This window comes from Eriocheir sinensis, chromosome 20, assembly GCF_024679095.1.
Source record: "Eriocheir sinensis breed Jianghai 21 chromosome 20, ASM2467909v1, whole genome shotgun sequence".
Lineage (NCBI taxonomy): Eukaryota > Metazoa > Arthropoda > Malacostraca > Decapoda > Varunidae > Eriocheir > Eriocheir sinensis.
In genome coordinates this window covers 18,275,066-18,293,003 of record NC_066528.1, presented here as the reverse complement: position 1 = coordinate 18,293,003, position 17,938 = coordinate 18,275,066, and the positions used below count along the sequence as shown (strand labels likewise).

The 17,938-nt window shown below is 43.3% G+C and overlaps 1 protein-coding gene and 1 long non-coding RNA gene across 5 annotated transcripts in view; both read right to left on the bottom strand.

Annotated features, from left to right (window-relative positions):
* Window positions 1–17,938, bottom strand: part of LOC127001311 (uncharacterized) — a 66,007-nt gene that overhangs the window by 27,994 nt on the left and 20,075 nt on the right. The window contains exon 5 of the mRNA XM_050865736.1: window positions 17,812–17,894. Within this exon, the coding sequence (XP_050721693.1) occupies window positions 17,812–17,894 (83 nt within the window). The remainder of the gene's footprint in view (window positions 1–17,811; window positions 17,895–17,938) is intronic.
* On the bottom strand, window positions 9,995–12,367 carry LOC127001317 (uncharacterized). 4 transcript variants are annotated; one of them, XR_007755012.1, is made up of 3 exons: window positions 11,543–12,367; window positions 11,343–11,492; window positions 9,995–11,082 (listed from the first exon to the last, which is right to left on the bottom strand). It is a non-coding gene; the product is annotated as an uncharacterized LOC127001317 (long non-coding RNA). The 4 variants fall into 4 exon arrangements; XR_007755013.1 differs by lacking the exon at window positions 9,995–11,082 and adding an exon at window positions 11,093–11,197 and having other exon boundaries at window positions 11,348–11,492; XR_007755014.1 differs by lacking the exon at window positions 9,995–11,082 and adding an exon at window positions 11,108–11,297 and having other exon boundaries at window positions 11,423–11,492.

Sequence of the window (17,938 nt, the reverse complement as noted above, 5' to 3'; positions counted from 1 at the left end):
ATAAGTATATAGATTGTTGTGATGCAGAGAGAGAGAGAGAGAGAGAGAGAGAGAGAGAGAGAGAGAGAGAGAGAGAGAGAGAGAGAGAGAGAGAGAGACCTCCACCCACCTCTTCTCTCGAGTATCTGGCAACACTTCCTGCCATTGTTGTCGAGTAGTTTCCATCACCTCCGCCTCTTCCTCACAATCTGCATCCCTCTTTAAAATGTTCCCCTTCTACATGACATCATCGTCGCTTTTGGGTCCATATTCTTAAACGTATCGGACTCCCATTGAGACTATTTTCCAAGACATCAGAGAAATTCAACCGGGTTTTCATGGGTCATTTTTCCCGTTCAAGATGCAGAATTCGTGTATAACCACCACTAGGATCACAAAACAGTCCATGAAAATCCCAGATATTTCTAATGGAGGCTTTTCAAACAGGCAATATGAGGTCCCAATACGTTTAAACATACGGGCTTTAGGGTCGTATTTTAAAACATTTCGTCGCCCAAGTTCACATATTTGACATGGCTTTCGTAGGAGCTGTAGGCCTTTCCAGGAGTAGTTTTATGACCCTGGTGGTAGTTTGACCCTTCTTCTGTGCCATGAACCTTAAAAAACACTCATGAAAACTAGACTGATCCCCTCATCGACCTTTAGAAATAGTTGATGTGAGAAGCGATGGTGTCTTAAAATACAGCCCTTGGTCCCTTGAATCACCCCGTCAGAGCCTTGTCTAACACCAATGGGTACAATAAAACGAGATAACATCAAAAGCAGTAAAGACAGAGGGTCATATTTTTTTTAACATTTCAGCGCCCAAGAACACATATTTGACAAGGCTTTCGTAGGAGTTTTGAGCATTTCCAGCCTAAGTTAACCAGGAGACAATGGTTGGTATTATACGACAGTCTCGCTTCTCACATCAACTATTTTTAAAGGTCAAAGAGAGGGTCAGTAGGGTTCTAATAACTGTTTCTTCAGGTTCATGGTACAGAAGACTCACACTACCACCAGGGTCATAAAACTACTCCAGGAAATGCCCACAACTCCTACGAAAGCCTTGTCAGTTATGTGTTCTTGGGTGGCGATGTCTTGTAGTACGACGCAATATATCGTGCTACCAACCTATCTATTCAAAGAGGAAGTAGAGGGAAGTACTGATGGGGGTGTAGGTGAGTAGAGGGGAGCAAGAAGGAGGAGGAAGAATAGGATGTGGGAGGGGGAGAGCCGATCCCGACCCTTCTGATAGTTTGACTCTTCTCCTGTACCGCTGACCTTTAAACACTCATATTGGAATCTGACTGACCTCCTTTTCGCCCTTTGGAAATAGTTGATGCAAGGGGAATTAGGGGTCTTAACGGTCTTCCGGATTAACCAAAAAATAATAATAATAACAATAATAAACGCTGCATAAGTGACTCGCAGAAATGTCAAACACCTGCTAACTTTCTTGTTCACCAATAATGATTCTGATTGTCTTAGGCGAACAACAATAATATTCTTGAGGTGCATTCAACATTAGCAAAGATAAGAAAGAGCTGAACTTGTGTTAAGTACGAATATTCATGAACAATTGGACTTTATACACTTTTAGATAGATAGATAGAGATGGATGGATAGATAGATAGATAGAGGTGTGTGTGTGTGTGTGTATGTGTGTACCAGACAAGCAAATATAAACTCAATCACTTTACTTACCCAGCCTCTAAGGGGAGTGTTGTATCTGCTTTCTTCTTACGAGCCATTCTTCTTTACATCGGCCATCAGTACAACTAAGCTATGATAACCGTCTTTTATACCCTCACACTCCTTTATTCTTGCACGTGTTGTCTGTATTTGCAATGTATTCCTTTTCAATGCACTCTGGTCCTCTTTATCACGTAATATGCAAGTTTATGTCTTTCTTAGTCTATGTAGTATTCACTTTTCTACGTAAATGTTTTCCTCACGGTACTATTTTTCACCATTCAAGTTTCTTTCTGTCTTGTTCCACCATTTAAATCTACCTGAACCAAAAGAGTACGTGCAATCAATGGTCACCTTTCGCTCTTACACAGGTAGATGTACTGCTTCCACCGACATAATAAATAAGCCCCTCCCCTTTCTCCTTTATCTGTAATATCATTGGCCAGTTCACAAGAAAGCCACGCCCACTCTTTAACTCTGGCTGCACGTGATTGGTTGATGCTGTTGCTGAGCTGGCGTTTGGGTGGGGCTTATGTACAGGACGAAAGTGAACAGTATATATATCACACCATGTCACTGCACACACACACACACACACACACACACACACACACACACACTGCCTTGAATAATTCTAAATATTCAAGGATATCACGAAGTTAAATAGGATCACTCATTCTATGCCTTCCCAGAACTATCTAAAAAAGTTCCTTAATCCCTCACCGTGTTGAAAGCCTGCTTGTCAACCCTCAATCTCCATCCATCACCGCCATTAATACGTCACTTCATAATATATCATTGCTAACACCTCCCGGACACACGTAGCTTATAGATGCCAACCTAGTAATCTCTCCTTGTCATTCGGTGCAGTTCCTTGTGCTGTAAAATTTCCTTCACTATAAGCTAAAGTATTCCTCCAAGTGTATCGGCAATTTAGCACGTTTGAAAAGCCTCTCGTAGAAGTTGCTGGGGTTTTCATGGACTTTTGTGATTTTAGTGATAGTTTTACACGACTTCTGCATCTTGAATGGGAAAGTCACCCATGAAAAACGGGTTACCTTCTCTGTGGCCTTGGGAAACAGTTGTAATGGAAGCTCGATGCGTTTAATAATATGGACCTAAAGTTTTCTTAGTTTTATTTATTAGGCTGATACTCATGCCAAATAAAGCGTAATTTCAACTCAAGTATATGATAAATAAAATAAAAGTAAGAACATATATAAATAAAAATCTACGTTCAATGTCAACCAAACTCAACAATACAACAATAATAATAATAATAATAATTAATCAATGACAAACTTATCGACTTCAAACGTGAATCTTATCAACGAAGACAACACTAATCTCATCAAGTATAACTGTCGTTTCATGATAAAGGAGTTGCCGCCGCCACAAAATGTTCCTGTAATATCCCCTCTGTCTACCTTCCTAAGTAACCTTTTTTCTTGCTTTACGATAATGCATAAAATAAATTAAACCATTCATCACACACTACAACAGCCGCTCTTTGCCTCCTCCCTCCCCTGTCCTCTGTCTACCTTCTTAAAATAACCATTCTTACTTCCTTGCTTCACGATAATAAATTTAAATAAATGAAACCATATACCTTACACTACTACAGCTGCCCTTTGCCTCCTCCCTTCCCTGTTCCCTCTGTCTACCTTCTTAAAATAACCATTCTTATTTCCTTGCTTCACGGTAATAAATAAAATAAGTGAAACCATATACCTTACACTATTACAGCTGCCCTTTGCCTCCTCCCTTCCCTGTTCCCTCTGTCTATCTTCCTAAGTAACCCTTCCTTCTTCCTTCACGTTGAAAAAATAAAATAAAATAAACAAAAACTTCAGGGGAGGAATGGTCTTCTGCATCTTAAACGGGAAAATCACCCATGAAAACCCAGTTAATCTTCTCTGTGGCCTTGGGAAATAGTCGTAATGTGAGCCCGATATGTTTAAGAATATGGACCTAAAAAATTTCTTAGTGTTAATTATTTATTAGGATGATTCTTGATGATTCCTGGGTATCAGAACACCTCTCCTCCCGAAACTGACCCCTCTTTCAGCCACCTCTTTTGATTCTTTTTAGGAGCAGCGAGTAGCGGGCTTTTTATTTTTTTGTTACAGTTTCCTTTTTTTGTGTCCTTGAGCTGTCTCCTTTGTTGTAATAAAAAAAATAATAAAAAAATGAGATGCTCAGAGGACAACAAGGGCAAGAACAGCATTTCCACTCTCCTCTCCTCTCTCCCTCACGTAAGAATGACAACCCTCCCCCTCTGCCCTAGTTGTCACCCACGCCCATGGAGACTCCTTGCCCACGCTCGCGTCGTCACCCCACGGCAACCAACACACTTCCAACCGCCAATATGACGTCACCAGTAACCGTCACATCTCAGCGCGCCAAGAGGCAGACACTGAACTGTCCTGTGGGATGCTGCATCTGTGCACCTAATCAGTCTGACGGGGGAGACTTTATGATTACAACTGCGTGTGTTTGTTTGGAGGCCTTATGTGTTTGTTGTATTTTATGGTCAGTAAACTATATATCTTTTTTTTTTTTTTAGTGTGTGTAGGGCCTCGTAATGAGTTAAGTGTTGGATTTTGTGGTCAGTAATCTATTTATCCATTAATGTGTGTGTGTGTGTGTGTGTGTGTGTGTGTGTGTGTGTGTGTGTGTGTGTGTGTGTGTGTGTGTGTAGGGCCTCGTTAATGAGTTGTGTTGCATTTTGTGGGCAGTAACTACAGTAATCTATCTATCCATTTCTCTGTGTGTGTGTGTGTGTGTGTGTGTGTGCCTTGCAAACAGGAGGTAGTGATGCTTGGTGGGGGAGGGAGGGACAGCCACAACCACCACCACCACCACCCGCCACGCCGCTGCCAGTGCCAGGACAGAGGTCTAAACTTAGCCGCCCCACCACCCGCCGCCTCGCAAGACCTGCCAGGCTACCATCTATAATTCACGTGCACGGAATTGGGCGGCCCCGCGGCGGTGAGCCTCGCCCGGGGCCCATGTTCTCGACGCTTTCAGCCCCTCACAACAACCATTTCCAGAGGTCACAAAGGAGTAAAGCCGAGTTCTCATGATTGTTTTTCGCATTCAAGGTGTAGAAGCCTTGTCAAACTATCACCAAGCTAAACTACCCATGGAAATACTAGCACGACCTCTACGAAAGCCTATCAAATGTTTGAGACTATGGACCCATTCGGTGGCTCAGGCGGGGGTGACATGCAGGAATCCTTCACTAACCAACGCTACACTATGCAAAGAAGAAAAGAATACCACAATAACCAAATGCGAGAACCCATAGTCCATCAAAATCAACCACCAGTGGGAGCGAATGGATTGCATCAACACTACAATATGGAAAAGACAAGTGTTCCTCAATAGGTGAATGCGAGAGGCTAAGGGCTGTATTTTAAGACACCATCGCTTCTCACATCAACTATTTCTAAAGGTCAAAGAAGGGATCGATCGGATTTTCATGAGTGTTTTTAAGGTTCATGGCACAGAAGGGTCAAACTACCACCAGAGTCATAAAACAACCCCTGGAAAGGCCTACAGCTCATACGAAAGCCATGTCAAATATGTGAACTTGGGCGACGAAATGTTTTAAAATACGACCCATAATCCATCAAAATCATCATGTGAGGGTGGGTGGGTGACGAGCACTGCCCCGCCAAGTCCCGTCCCGTGACCCAGAGAGCTCCCGCCAAGCCGCCCTCGATGACGTAATAACCACACACCATCCGTGACTCCGAGGCAAAGAATGTGGAACTGAATGCTGCTCACCGCTCGCCTGCCAGCACCGACACACCACTCGTCTGCCTGTCCGTCACCCTGGCCAAGACACTACACCCTAGCCTGTGTGTGTGTGTGTGTGTGTGTGTGTGTGAGAGGATTTTAATACCACACATGCCACAAATACACCTGACAGAACCAATATAACCTAACGTCAAGGTCATCCAACAGTTCATCGACACCTCAACTCCCCAGACTATTCACTACAAGGGATGAGTCACACCCACCTCTGTCCCTTTGCATCTCAACATGAATCTTCAATGACAAGAGTTTTTCCCACAAACTGCCATAAACCTTAAACTGGTTACCCTAGTTTTACCCAAGTCTGTCAGTCATTCGAGTGTCAGATAGGTAAGGGTCCGCTGAATGTCACATAATGATTTACTGTTATAATATTGGTGTGACAATGTTTGGCAATCTGTAATTAATGCAAGCCACCTCCCTCCACCTGTATTCCCTCCTACCTACAGCTTAACCATGTACCAGGCTTTACCATGTACCAGCAACGGGACAAATTTTCGCCAAGACATAAACCCCCCAAAATAGATGATGCATAAACTGATCACGTATGCGTTGATATATATTATGAATTGGTTTGCGGGAGTGATGATTTTTTTCTTATTTTTCTCGCTTAGAGGGAAGGGCCCTAAAGGAACATTATCCCCGCAGCTACCGGGTTAAACTCTTTCTTTGGATGGGACTGAAAACTGAAGATAACCTCACAGTCGTCCAAAAATGATAATTATATTAGCTTTCCGTCTTTTCAGGTGAGCTGGGAGGTTGAAACATTTTAGCTTGCCTCTATCAACGCAGTCTCCCTTCCTTCTCTCCCACGACGAGGACTTTCCAATAAGCATTTCATACAACGTCGTGTCTAAACTCTTGCATGTATAGATAGTCTGGAGTGGTGTTCCCAGCCATCCGTAGCGGCCAAGGATATATTAAAGATATGGTTGAGTGCCACACAGTCCGGCGTTCAGCGGGGCGGGGAATTACAATACCGACACGAACAACCCGAAAACCCGACACACACACACACACACACAAGCCTCCCTTCACGCTTGGGTTGTCCACATGGCTGACTCAACACGGCAAGGGATTAATGTTGGGCTGTGGCGTCACGTGCTCAGTGGCAGACACGGTAACGAACAAAAGATGAACAAAAGACGGCCTGACACCTCTCCACAGCTTCCCTCGTGTTCTGATGTTTTCTCCAATTTCCACTTCCTCCTCATCCTCCTTTTCCCTTTCTTCTCCTCTTTTCTCCGTCTCCTCTCCTGTCCTTTCTTTCTCTTCCTTCTTTTTAATCTTGGACGCGAAGATGACTATAAAATTCACGCTACGAAATGGGTACACAAAATAAACCTAGAAGATGAGAGGGGATTTAGGCGTGGTCATACGTCACTTGAATAAACCTCAGCACGAGATAATACAAGCCTTGAATGAATGGGGGAGAGGGAGGGAGGGTGGGTCTCTTTCTTTGATGGAGTGGTGGTTGTGTCCATCTTATGTCACATTATATAGTATTATCTCTCCGGGGCTGAAGGGAGGGATCATACTGCCCTGTGAACTGGAGCTAATGACGCCAATACCTTATGTGCCCCAGAAGTTGTGTAATTATTGCGAGGGTGGTTACTGTAGCGTTACAACAATGGAGAAGGAAGAGAGGGGGAAGGAGAGGACCACGAAGAGCCAAGGAAATAAGGGAATGCTCGCCAATTTGTACGCACTTTTCTAATGGTAAAGTAAAATTGTTATAGCTGCGTGTGGCCTCAGTGCTCATCTCAGTCACACAAGGACTCAAAACTCGTGTCTAGAGAAGGTAAGCATAACTACATTTATATTGATTTATCTTTTGGCCACTCTTCTGAACTCATTTTTATACGGGCAGTGTTGAGCGGGCTTTTTTTAATTCTCATTATTACTTTTCTTTTACCCTTGAGCTGCTTCCTTTACTGTAAAAAAAATATATAGCCTAACATGATTTGTACGCGATATAAAAGAAATGCTAGAAATTTAAACTTTAACCAGTTTTATCAACACAATATATGGAGGTATCATTTAAGCCCCCTAGGTTGTCTTCATAAAGCGTCCTAGGGTCGAATTACAAGACATTTCGCCGCCCAAGAACACAAAATTGACAAGGCTTTCATAGGAGTTGTGGGCATCTCCGGGGATAGTTTTATGACCCTGGTGGTAGTTTGACCCTTCCTCTGTACCGTGAACCTGAAGAAACACTCATTAGAACCCGACTAACCCCCTCTTTGACCTTTAGAAATAGCTGATGTGAGAGGCGAAACTGTCTTATAATACCGACTTGGGGTTTCTCTCTACGTTTACTTCTTAACATGATCGTCTGCAAGTTTCGTCCTCCGTCAGCAATCTTGGCTCCCCCAGCGCTATCACCTGCCAAAGTGTCTCGTGCCGGGCTCCAAACATGATTACACAGCCAACACGGCCACCAGTCAGGGACCCAGCTGCATAATATTACTAAAATGTTTCCCTTATTATATTTTTTCTTCCTTTTCTTTCCCTCACTCTCCTCAATGGGTCATACCTCACAAATTAACCACGTAATCCTCTTCTAATAATTCCGTGGATCTCCCGGCAAAAAGTATACCTATGAAGTACTAACCTAACCTAACCTAAGCCGGGCTGGGTGCTGAACTTACTCATGAATACATTATCACGCTTCACAGGGCACTCAAGAGAAACAAGCCACCAGAAAACAATGACACAGGAAAGAATAGCTAGGAATAAAGATAGGCTAGTTGCAGTAGAAGTATGAGGAGGAGGAGGGAGATGAGGAAGAGGACGAGGACGAATAGAAACAGCAGAAGTAATAGTAGTAGTGAAATAATAGAGGTAATGTCCCCTACGTTCACTGTACTCGTATATTACATGACTGAATGCGGACTTCCACGAGTGAATAGCCACCAAAAGAGGTTAAGTATTCTTCATCAAGGTGACATTAAACAGCTCACTGGCTCAACATTATACTGCGGGAGGCAAACCGTTATTATATTCTATACCATCAAGTTTTCGTAATGACTCGTGGGGGTAATACTTCACATAAAACGCAGTTGCTGTAAAACTCTGAAGACCAGTGACTCATGCCATCGAATGTTATTATCTCCCAACGTGCTTTCAGGCAGGCAACAAGAGTATTTTTTCTCTCCTCCAATACAAACTTCAACATCGCTTATCTTATCAGCGGAGGAGGAGCAATGGGGGGGATTTTACATCAACAACAACATGCTGACGGAAGTACTGGTACCTCAACACAAGGACAGACATCATGACACACACACACACACACACACACACACACACACACACACACAAAAAAAAAAAAAAAAAAAAAAATTCTGCCCTTATATAGTATACCATCAGTACCCGTAGTAATACTTTTTCGTTCGCCACTATATAGGCCTACTCCTAATAACTTATAAATATCATATCTCCTACCATCATCTGTTAACTATTCCATGATGTTCGCTCCCTATAACATCAATAATTTCATAAACATCATATCTCCTACCATCGTCTGTTAACTAATCCATGATGTTCCCTTCCTATAACATCAATAATTTCATAAACATCATATCTCCTACCATCATGTTAACTAATCCATGATGTTCGCTTCCTATAACATCAATAATTTCATAAACATCATATCTCCTACCATCGTCTGTTAACTATTCCATGATGTTCGCTTCCTATAACATCAATAATTTCATAAACATCACATCTCCTACCATCGTCTGTTAACTAATCCATGATGTTCGCTTCCTATAACATCAATAATTTCCTAAGTTCGCAAAGAAGATTAATCGGGTTTTCATGTTTTTTTTTCTTTTTATGTTCACGGTACAGCTTTGTTAAACTACCACCAGGGTCACAAAACTACCCATGAGGAGGCCCACAACTCCTATGAAAGCCTAGACAAATGTGTATGGCCCCCTCTATCTTCAACCCTAACTTCTCTTGGTGAGGGAACTGAGACAGACAAGCCGCCCGCATCGACACAACGCCCATTTTGGATAATCTGTCTTCGTTATGGAAGCTCAGGAGGGAAATGACGTCACTTCCGCTATTGTGTTACCCTCATGGGGGGGAGAAAACCGTCTGCTTGAAGGGTTATAGGGGGCGGCAAGGTCCCTGAAGTAGTCTCATTTTGTCCCCGTTGAAACCCGGTCATATTATCCCAAGAGGACAAAAAATTTACATGTCCTACACCTGTCTTGATTCTGCCCACCCGATCCTCTCTCTCGCCCTCACGCCAAGCACATGGGGAAGAGTTTGTGGCTGACCCAAGACCGGTTTGACCAGCCGCTATGATTATTACATACACGTCTCCTCCCCTCCCCTCCTCCTCCCCGCCACCATTCATTGCTATGCGACACGTGGATGAGAGAGAGAGAGAGAGAGAGAGAGAGAGAGAGAGAGAGAGAGAGAGAGAGAGAGAGAGAGAGAGAGAGGGAAGGTTCTGATAGGAAAATTAGTGTCCTACAGAGAGAGAGAGAGAGAGAGAGAGAATTTTTTTTATCATTGGTTAGAAATAAATAAGATAATGTCCAAGGGAATAAATAAGTTGAGAAGGGAAGGTTCAGATAGGGAAAATTTGTGTCCTACAGAGAGAGAGAGAGAGAGAGAGAGAGAGAGAGAGAGAGAGAGAGAGAGAGAGAGAGAGTACAGCAGGAATACATAATGGCAGCTATATAAGAGGTTACTACCCCTTTCTTTCTTATAAAACAAATTATAATAAAGGGAATATGTATCATTTGAGGTGTGTGTCCTATTATATTCCTACGGTATCATTACAGCAAAACCTCAGCGTCTAAATTCGTATATATTGTGTAATTATCAAAGTTACGTGCTGCCGGCTTATCTGTCTCTCTTCTTTGGACTTTTCCCCTGATAACACGTTGAGGAAAGACCAACAGTTGACCCTTCATCCTCTCATCCTAACTTGCTATATATATAATAGACGTATGCGGTTTATAAGAGCCCATATTTTTTTCTAACATATCAGCGCCTCAGTTCCCCAATTTGAAGCCTCTCATATAAGTTACTGGGATTTCCATAGACTGTTTTGTGATGCTAGTGATAGTTTTACACGGCTTCTGCATCTTGAACGAGAAAAAAAACACCCATGAAAAATTCGGTTAATGTTCTATGTGGCCTTAGGAAAGTCTTAAAGGGGAGACTTAGATGGGCCCTTACCACATCACATGGCACACAATAACGGGAAATTCTGTGGTTAAGGTAAAGTTAGGGGCATAAACTATCGCCAAAATGTTTAACCGACGTATTTACCTCCTCTATAAAAAAATATTACAAATTTAAGAGGAAGTAAATGTATAAACGGCAACACAGCTCCAGAGACACCTGAAGCGATAGGAAGTGCTCAACATATTATCACGTGTCTGACCTCAATGACCTGACCCTGGGACCCCTGACTTTTACATCTCCACTTCTCTCCAACCTCTAATCTTAATTCTCACCACGTGGAAACTCAAGTAGTGGTCCCGTTTCCACCCTAACCTTACCTTACCGTACTTTGCCCCCCCTAGCCTAACCTTACCTTACATTGCCACAACTAACCTAACCTTACCTTACATTGCCACAACTAACCTAACCTTACCTTACATTGCCACAACTAACCTAACCTTACATTTTCACACCTGACCTGACTTTACTTTACCACACCTAACCTTACCTTATTTTGCCACACCTAACCTAAACTTACTTTACCACACCTAACCTTACCTTATTTTTCCACACCTAACCTAACCTTATTTTTCCACACCTAACCTAACCTTACCTTGCCACACCTAACCTGACCTTACATTGCCACAACTAACCTTACCTTACCTTGCCACACCTAACCTAAACTTACTTTACCACACCTAACCTTACCTTATTTTGCCACACCTAACCTAACCTTATTTTGCCACACCTAGCCTAACCTTACTTTGCCACACCTAACCTAACCTTACATTGCCACACCTAACCTAAACTAACTTTACCACACCTAACCTTACCTTATTTTGCCACACCTAACCTAACCTTACTTTACCACAGGAAAACTATAATACAGAATAATGATTAAGAAATTGTAAAGCCAACCCGCTCATCCCATTCCCATAACCCCAAAACGTTACCCAACCTACATAACCCCAACCTATTATCGTGATTTTAACTCTTAGTACACCCAATCATAAGGGAAAAACTACGATGCTGGGATGTAAGATAATGATAAACTTAACCCAACCCTTCCATCCCTTTCCTATAACCCCAAAACGTTACCCAACCTACATAACCCAACCTATTATCGTGATTTTAACCCTTAGTACACCCAATCATAAGGGAAAAACTACAATGCTGGGATGCAGGATAATGATAAACTTAACCCAACCCTTCCATCCCTTTCCTATAACCCCAAAACGTTACCCAACCTACATAACCCAACCTATTATCGTGATTTTAACCCTTAGTACACCCAATCATAAGGGAAAAACTACAATGCTGGGATGTAAGATAATGATAAACTTAACCCAACCCTTCCATCCCTTTCCTATAACCCCAAAACGCAACCCAACCTACGGTACATAACCCCAAACTATTATCGTGATTTTAACCCTTAGTACACCCAATCATAAGGGAAAAACTACGATGCTGGGATGCAGGATAATGAGAAATCAAACCCAATCCTCCCATCCCTTTCCTATAACCCCAAAACGTTACCCAACCTACATAACCCAACCTATTATCGTGATTTTAACCCTTAGTAAACCTGTAAGGAGAAAACTACGAAGCTGTCATGCTGAATCTATACTATTGAAACAGTTCTTAAGCCACACACACACACACACACACACAGAAAAGGCCTTACCACACACAGTCTTCCTTGGTGGTCAATGAGACGTTCCCAGTCCCACCTTGCATGACTGGCTAACCATTCACCATCTATTGAACCGTAGTCACACCCACACCCTCTACGAAACACACCAGCCCTCAAAAACAGCCCAGAAAACACTAATTATAATTATAACGGATTTTCCACCTTAAGACACCGTTTCCTTGCTTCCCGTGTCCTCACAACACACCTAACTTCAATTCACAGCACTATGGGACCTCAACGACCAGTCCACACGAGGGTTAAGGCACTAAGCAAACAGCCGTGGTAGTATCAAGGCGTGGAGACAACTCTGACTGAGGCTAGAGGAGAAAATATGAAGTTGAGCTCCCCGGCCATACTCGGCATCGTTAAACCCCCATCCTCTGCTGGTGGCGGGAAAGGGCTCAGCCACCGCTTATAACCATCCAGCCCTCACTAATCCACACTCGATACGGATATCCAACCCCTCAAAACGGCGATTACAAGACGAGAAATACACTAAGCCAGAGAAATGGACACGATATCACGTCACGAACAGGAGATAACTGAGGTGTTCAATGTATCGAGGTCTCAGTATGGTGTGACGCGTGTTGGGAGACGGTTGCCTCTCCTCTTCACAAACTCCAATGGCCGGTTATAACAAGCGATTTAGCCCACCCATCTACATTTCCCCCTCACCACAATGACGGGAAAAGCACCCCAGTTAACCAAGGCCTCGGAATACCATAACTAGTCGGGGTTTAAGTTAGGAAAAAGTACTTTATTGGACTCTTTATCCGTGACACGTAGTTGGTTGCGAGGCCAGAGATGAGGGGGAGGAGAGAGGAGGGAGGAAGGGAAGGGGGGAGGAGTGATGGAGGAAGGGAAGGGGGTAGGGGAAGATCAGGTAGGTAGGGAGAGGGTGGGGAAGGAATACTAATAGGGGGAAGAAGAGGGAGAGGAGAATGAATAGGGAAGGGAAGGGGGTAGGGGGAGGAGTGAGGAAGGGAAGGGGGTAGGGGAAGATTAGGTAGGTAGGGAGAGGGTGGGGAAGGGGATGGGGAAGGAATACTGATGGGGGGAAGGAGAGGTAGAGGAGGAGGAATAGGGAAGGGAAGGGGGTAGAGGAAGAAAAAGGGAGGAGGATGAATGGGGAATGGAGGGGAAGGGGAGGAGGAGGAGGAGGCATGGGGAAGAAAGAGGAAGGAGAAATGGGGAATGGAGGGGAGGGGAAAAATATAGGAAGAGGGAGAGGGGAGGAGGAGGACTGAGGAAGGGAAATAGGAGGAGGAGGAGGCATGGGGAAGAGAGGAAGGAGGAATGGGGATAGAGGTGAGGGAGAGGGGAGGAGGAGGACTGAGGAAGGGGAAGGGAAATAGGAGGAGGAGGAGGCATGGGGAAGAGAGGAAGGAAGAATGGGGATAGAGGTGAGGGAGAGGGGACGAGAAGGAATGAGGAGAGGGTTGGGGAATAAGGAGGAGGAAGAGGAGGGCTTAGGTAGGGGGTCGCGTGGAGGGAGCAGCTTTATTTATAAGTGCCACCCCGCATTGCCTCCTAAATGAGCAAGGTTGGCTTGTGCTTGGAGAACGTGACGATAAGAACATAGGAACAGGGAAACTGCAAGAGGCCAATACCTAAAACAGTCCTGCCCTGTTCTCACCGACTCCTCCTCCTTTTCCTCCTCCTCTATTGCTCCTGACACGCCCATTTTTTCCTGTTTTACGGTAGCCCATGATTTACCAGGCTGTCTAATCCATATAACGTCAGTTTTTTAGAGGAAAGTTGGAAAGTTTCGTTTAGTCGGCGCAACATCTGTGGTCATATGCCGGAGAGAGACAGCAGGGGGAAGGAATTATAGGAGAAGGGAACAGTGTGACCCATGATCTCGATACTGCCAGGCTGTCTAATCCATATAACGTCAATTTTTTAGAGGAAAGTTGGAAAGTTTCGTTTAGTCGGCGCAACATCTGTGGTCATATGCCGGAGAGAGACAGGAGGGGGAAGGAATTATAGGAGAAGGGAACAGTGTGACCCATGATCTCGATACTGCCAGGCTGTCTAATCCATATAACGTCAATTTTTTAGAGGAAAGTTGGAAAGTTTCGTTTAGTCGGCGCAACATCTGTGGTCATATGCCGGAGAGAGACAGGAGGGGGAAGGAATTATAGGAGAAGGGAACATTGTGACCCATGATCTAGATACTGCCAGGCTGTCTAATCCATATAACATCAATATTTTAAAGGACTGGGGCGAGAATTTGGGGAAGATAAACTGTGGTAACCCAGCTGTACCGTTTTACAATACTACAATACCACAATCTTGCCCTGTCACCAACCTTTTCCTGTTTCACTATAGCCCATGATCAAGATGCTGCCAGGCTGTCTAATCCATATAACGTCAATATTTTAAAGGACTGGGGCGAGAATTTGGGGAAGATAAACTGTGGTAACCTAGCTATACCGTTTTACAATACTACAATACCACAATCTTGCCCTGTCACCAACCTTTTCCTGTTTTACTGTAGCCCATGATCTAGATACTGCCAGGCTGTCTAATCCATATAACATCAATATTTTAAAGCACTGGGGCGAGAATTTGTTGAAGGTAAACTGTGGTAACCTAGCTGTACCGTTTTACAATACTACAATACCACAATCTTGCCTTGTTTTACTGTAGCCCATGATCTAGATACTGCCAGGCTGTCTAGTCCATATAACGTCAATATTTTAAAGGACTGGGGCGAGACTTTGGGGAAGATAAACTGTGGTAACCTAGCTGTACCATTTTACAATACTACAATACCACAATCTTGCCCTGTCACCAACCTTTTCCTGTTTCACTGTGGCCCATGATCAAGATACTGCCAGACTGTCTAATCCATATAACATCAATATTTTAAAGGACTGGGGTGAGAATTTGGGGAAGGTAAACTGTGGTAACCTAGCTGTACCGTTTTACAATACTACAATACCACAATCTTGCCCTGTCACCAACCTTTTCCTGTTTTACTGTAGCCTATGATCTAGATACTGCCAGGCTGTCTAGTCCTTATAACGTCAATATTTTAAAGGACTGGGGTGAGAATTTGGGAAAGGTAAACTGTGGTAACCTAGCTGTGCCGTTTTACAATACTACAATACCACAATCTTGCCCTGTCCTCGTCATCACCACCACCACCACCACCATCATCATTGCTCCAACCACACCCACCTTTTCCGGTTTCATTATCAGCCGTGCTCAAGATAACGTCAGGCTGGTTAATCCTCATAACGTCTGCTATCTTATCCCACACCCAGGGAGATATTTGAAGGATCTGGGTCCACTTAGGGCAGATAAACTGTGGTAAGTTAAATGTACCTTTGAATAGTTTAAAACATTACTCGTTATCTCGCACAGTTGCTGTATTCCATCCCTTTTTGCCTTCTATGAGATGGTTGGTTCATTATTAAAGCTATGTGGTTCATTGAAATACTCTGTGCTTGTTTACACATATAGAGGAAAAAACAATGGAGAGACAGTAAGATCTGATTGGAGAAAAAGACAACTATCCCATCACTTCTCTTAACCTTCAACGTGATAGTTTGTTCATTGCTAAAGCTATGTGGTTCATCGAAATACTCATACAAATAGAGGAATACACAGAAAGATGAGACAGTAAGATTTGGTTGGACTTAAGACAACTATCCCATCACTTCTCTTAACCTTCAACGTGATAGTTTGTTCATTACTAAAGATACCTGGTTCGCCAAAATACTCTGTGTTTGTATACATATAGAGGAATAGTACACAGAAAGACGAGACAGTAAGATCTGGTTAGACTTAAGAGTAAGACAGCTATCCCATCACTTCTCTTTGCTTTCAATGTGGTACTGCCTGACATACAAGTGTTCATCACAATAGATACGTGGCTCACAGAAATCATTGAACTCATTTACATATTTATAGAGTAGAGAGCATGACAAGACTGTAAGATCTGGTTGGACTTAAGACAACTATCCCATCACCTCTCTTTGCCTTCAACATGGTACTGCCTGATATACAAGTGTTCATTACAATAGATACGTGGCTCACAGAAATCATTGAACTCATTTACATATTTATAGAGTAGAGAGCATGACAAGACTGTAAGATCTGGTTGGACTTAAGACAGCTATCCCATCACCTCTCTTTGCCTTCAACATGGTACTGCCTGATCATACAAGTGTTCGTCACAATAGATACAAGGCTCACTGAAATCACTGAACTCATTTACATATTTATAGAGAGCATGACAAGACTGTAAGATCTGGTTGGACTTAAGACAACTATCCAATCGCCTCTCTTTGCCTTCAACGTGGTACTGCCTGATCATACAAGTGTTCATTACAATAGATACGTAGCTCACTGAAATCAATGAACTCATTTACATATTTATAGAGAGCATGACAAGACTAAGATATGGTTTGAAATAAGACAGCGACCCCATCACTCTTTCTTGTCTTCAACGTGATAACTCAACATCATATAAAAGTTCATTACTAAATCTACATGGCTCGTAGAAATACACTGTGCTCGTATATGTATCACCGTAAAGTTGAGAGGATGAAAGTGTAAGATCCAGTTTCGCACAATCAGTGTATACCATCACTCCTTTTCGCCTTGGTTATAATTCCTTATCATTACTAAAACTGTGTGACTCGCTGCACTGTGCTCATAGATGGATGTAGATATAGATAATTTATAAACATGCATATGAATAAGTAGTAAAGAGAGTATGACAGTGTAAAGTCAGGTTGGAAGAAGAGACGAGAGGGGAAATGAATGCAATAGCTATTCATCCCTGACCACTAAACAGCATCAGGGGTGTACCTTATCCCGGTAGCAGCGACGGGCCAAATTTGTGGCTTTACCGTGTAGCAGCGACGGGCCAAATTTGTGGCTTTACCGTGTAGCAGCGACGGGCCAAATTTGTGGCTTTACCATGTAGCAGCGACGGGCCAAATTTGTGGCTTTACCGTGTAGCAGCGACGGGCCAAATTTGTGGCTTTACCATGTAGCAGCGACGGGCCAAATTTGTGGCTTTACCGTGTAGCAGCGACGGGCCAAATTTGGGGCTTTACCGTAATGACGGCCAAATTTGTGGCTTTACCGTGTAGCAGCGACGGGCCAAATTTGTGGCTTTACCGTGTAGCAGCGACGGGCCAAATTTGTGGCTTTACCGTGTAGCAGCGACGGGCCAAATTTGTGCCATGATTTTAACCCCCAAAAATAGATGATACATAATCTGATCACAAATGCTTTGATATATATTATGAAATGGTTTGTGTGAGGGGTGATTTTTTTCTCATTTTTCTCGCTTAGAGGGACCATTAAGAAACGTGATCCCTGCTGCTACCTGGTTAACTTTCCTTAGGTACACCACAAGAAGCTGCCAGACAGTCACATGCACACAGAACATAGTAACGGGTACTCACTGCCACTCGTCAAGTTCTTCATCCGAGGAGTACGCGATGTATTTGTTGAAAGGCTTTTGGATGCTGAGGCGCTTGGTGCTTTCCTGAAAAATAAAAAAAACACCCTTCAGTGACAGTAATAGCATAT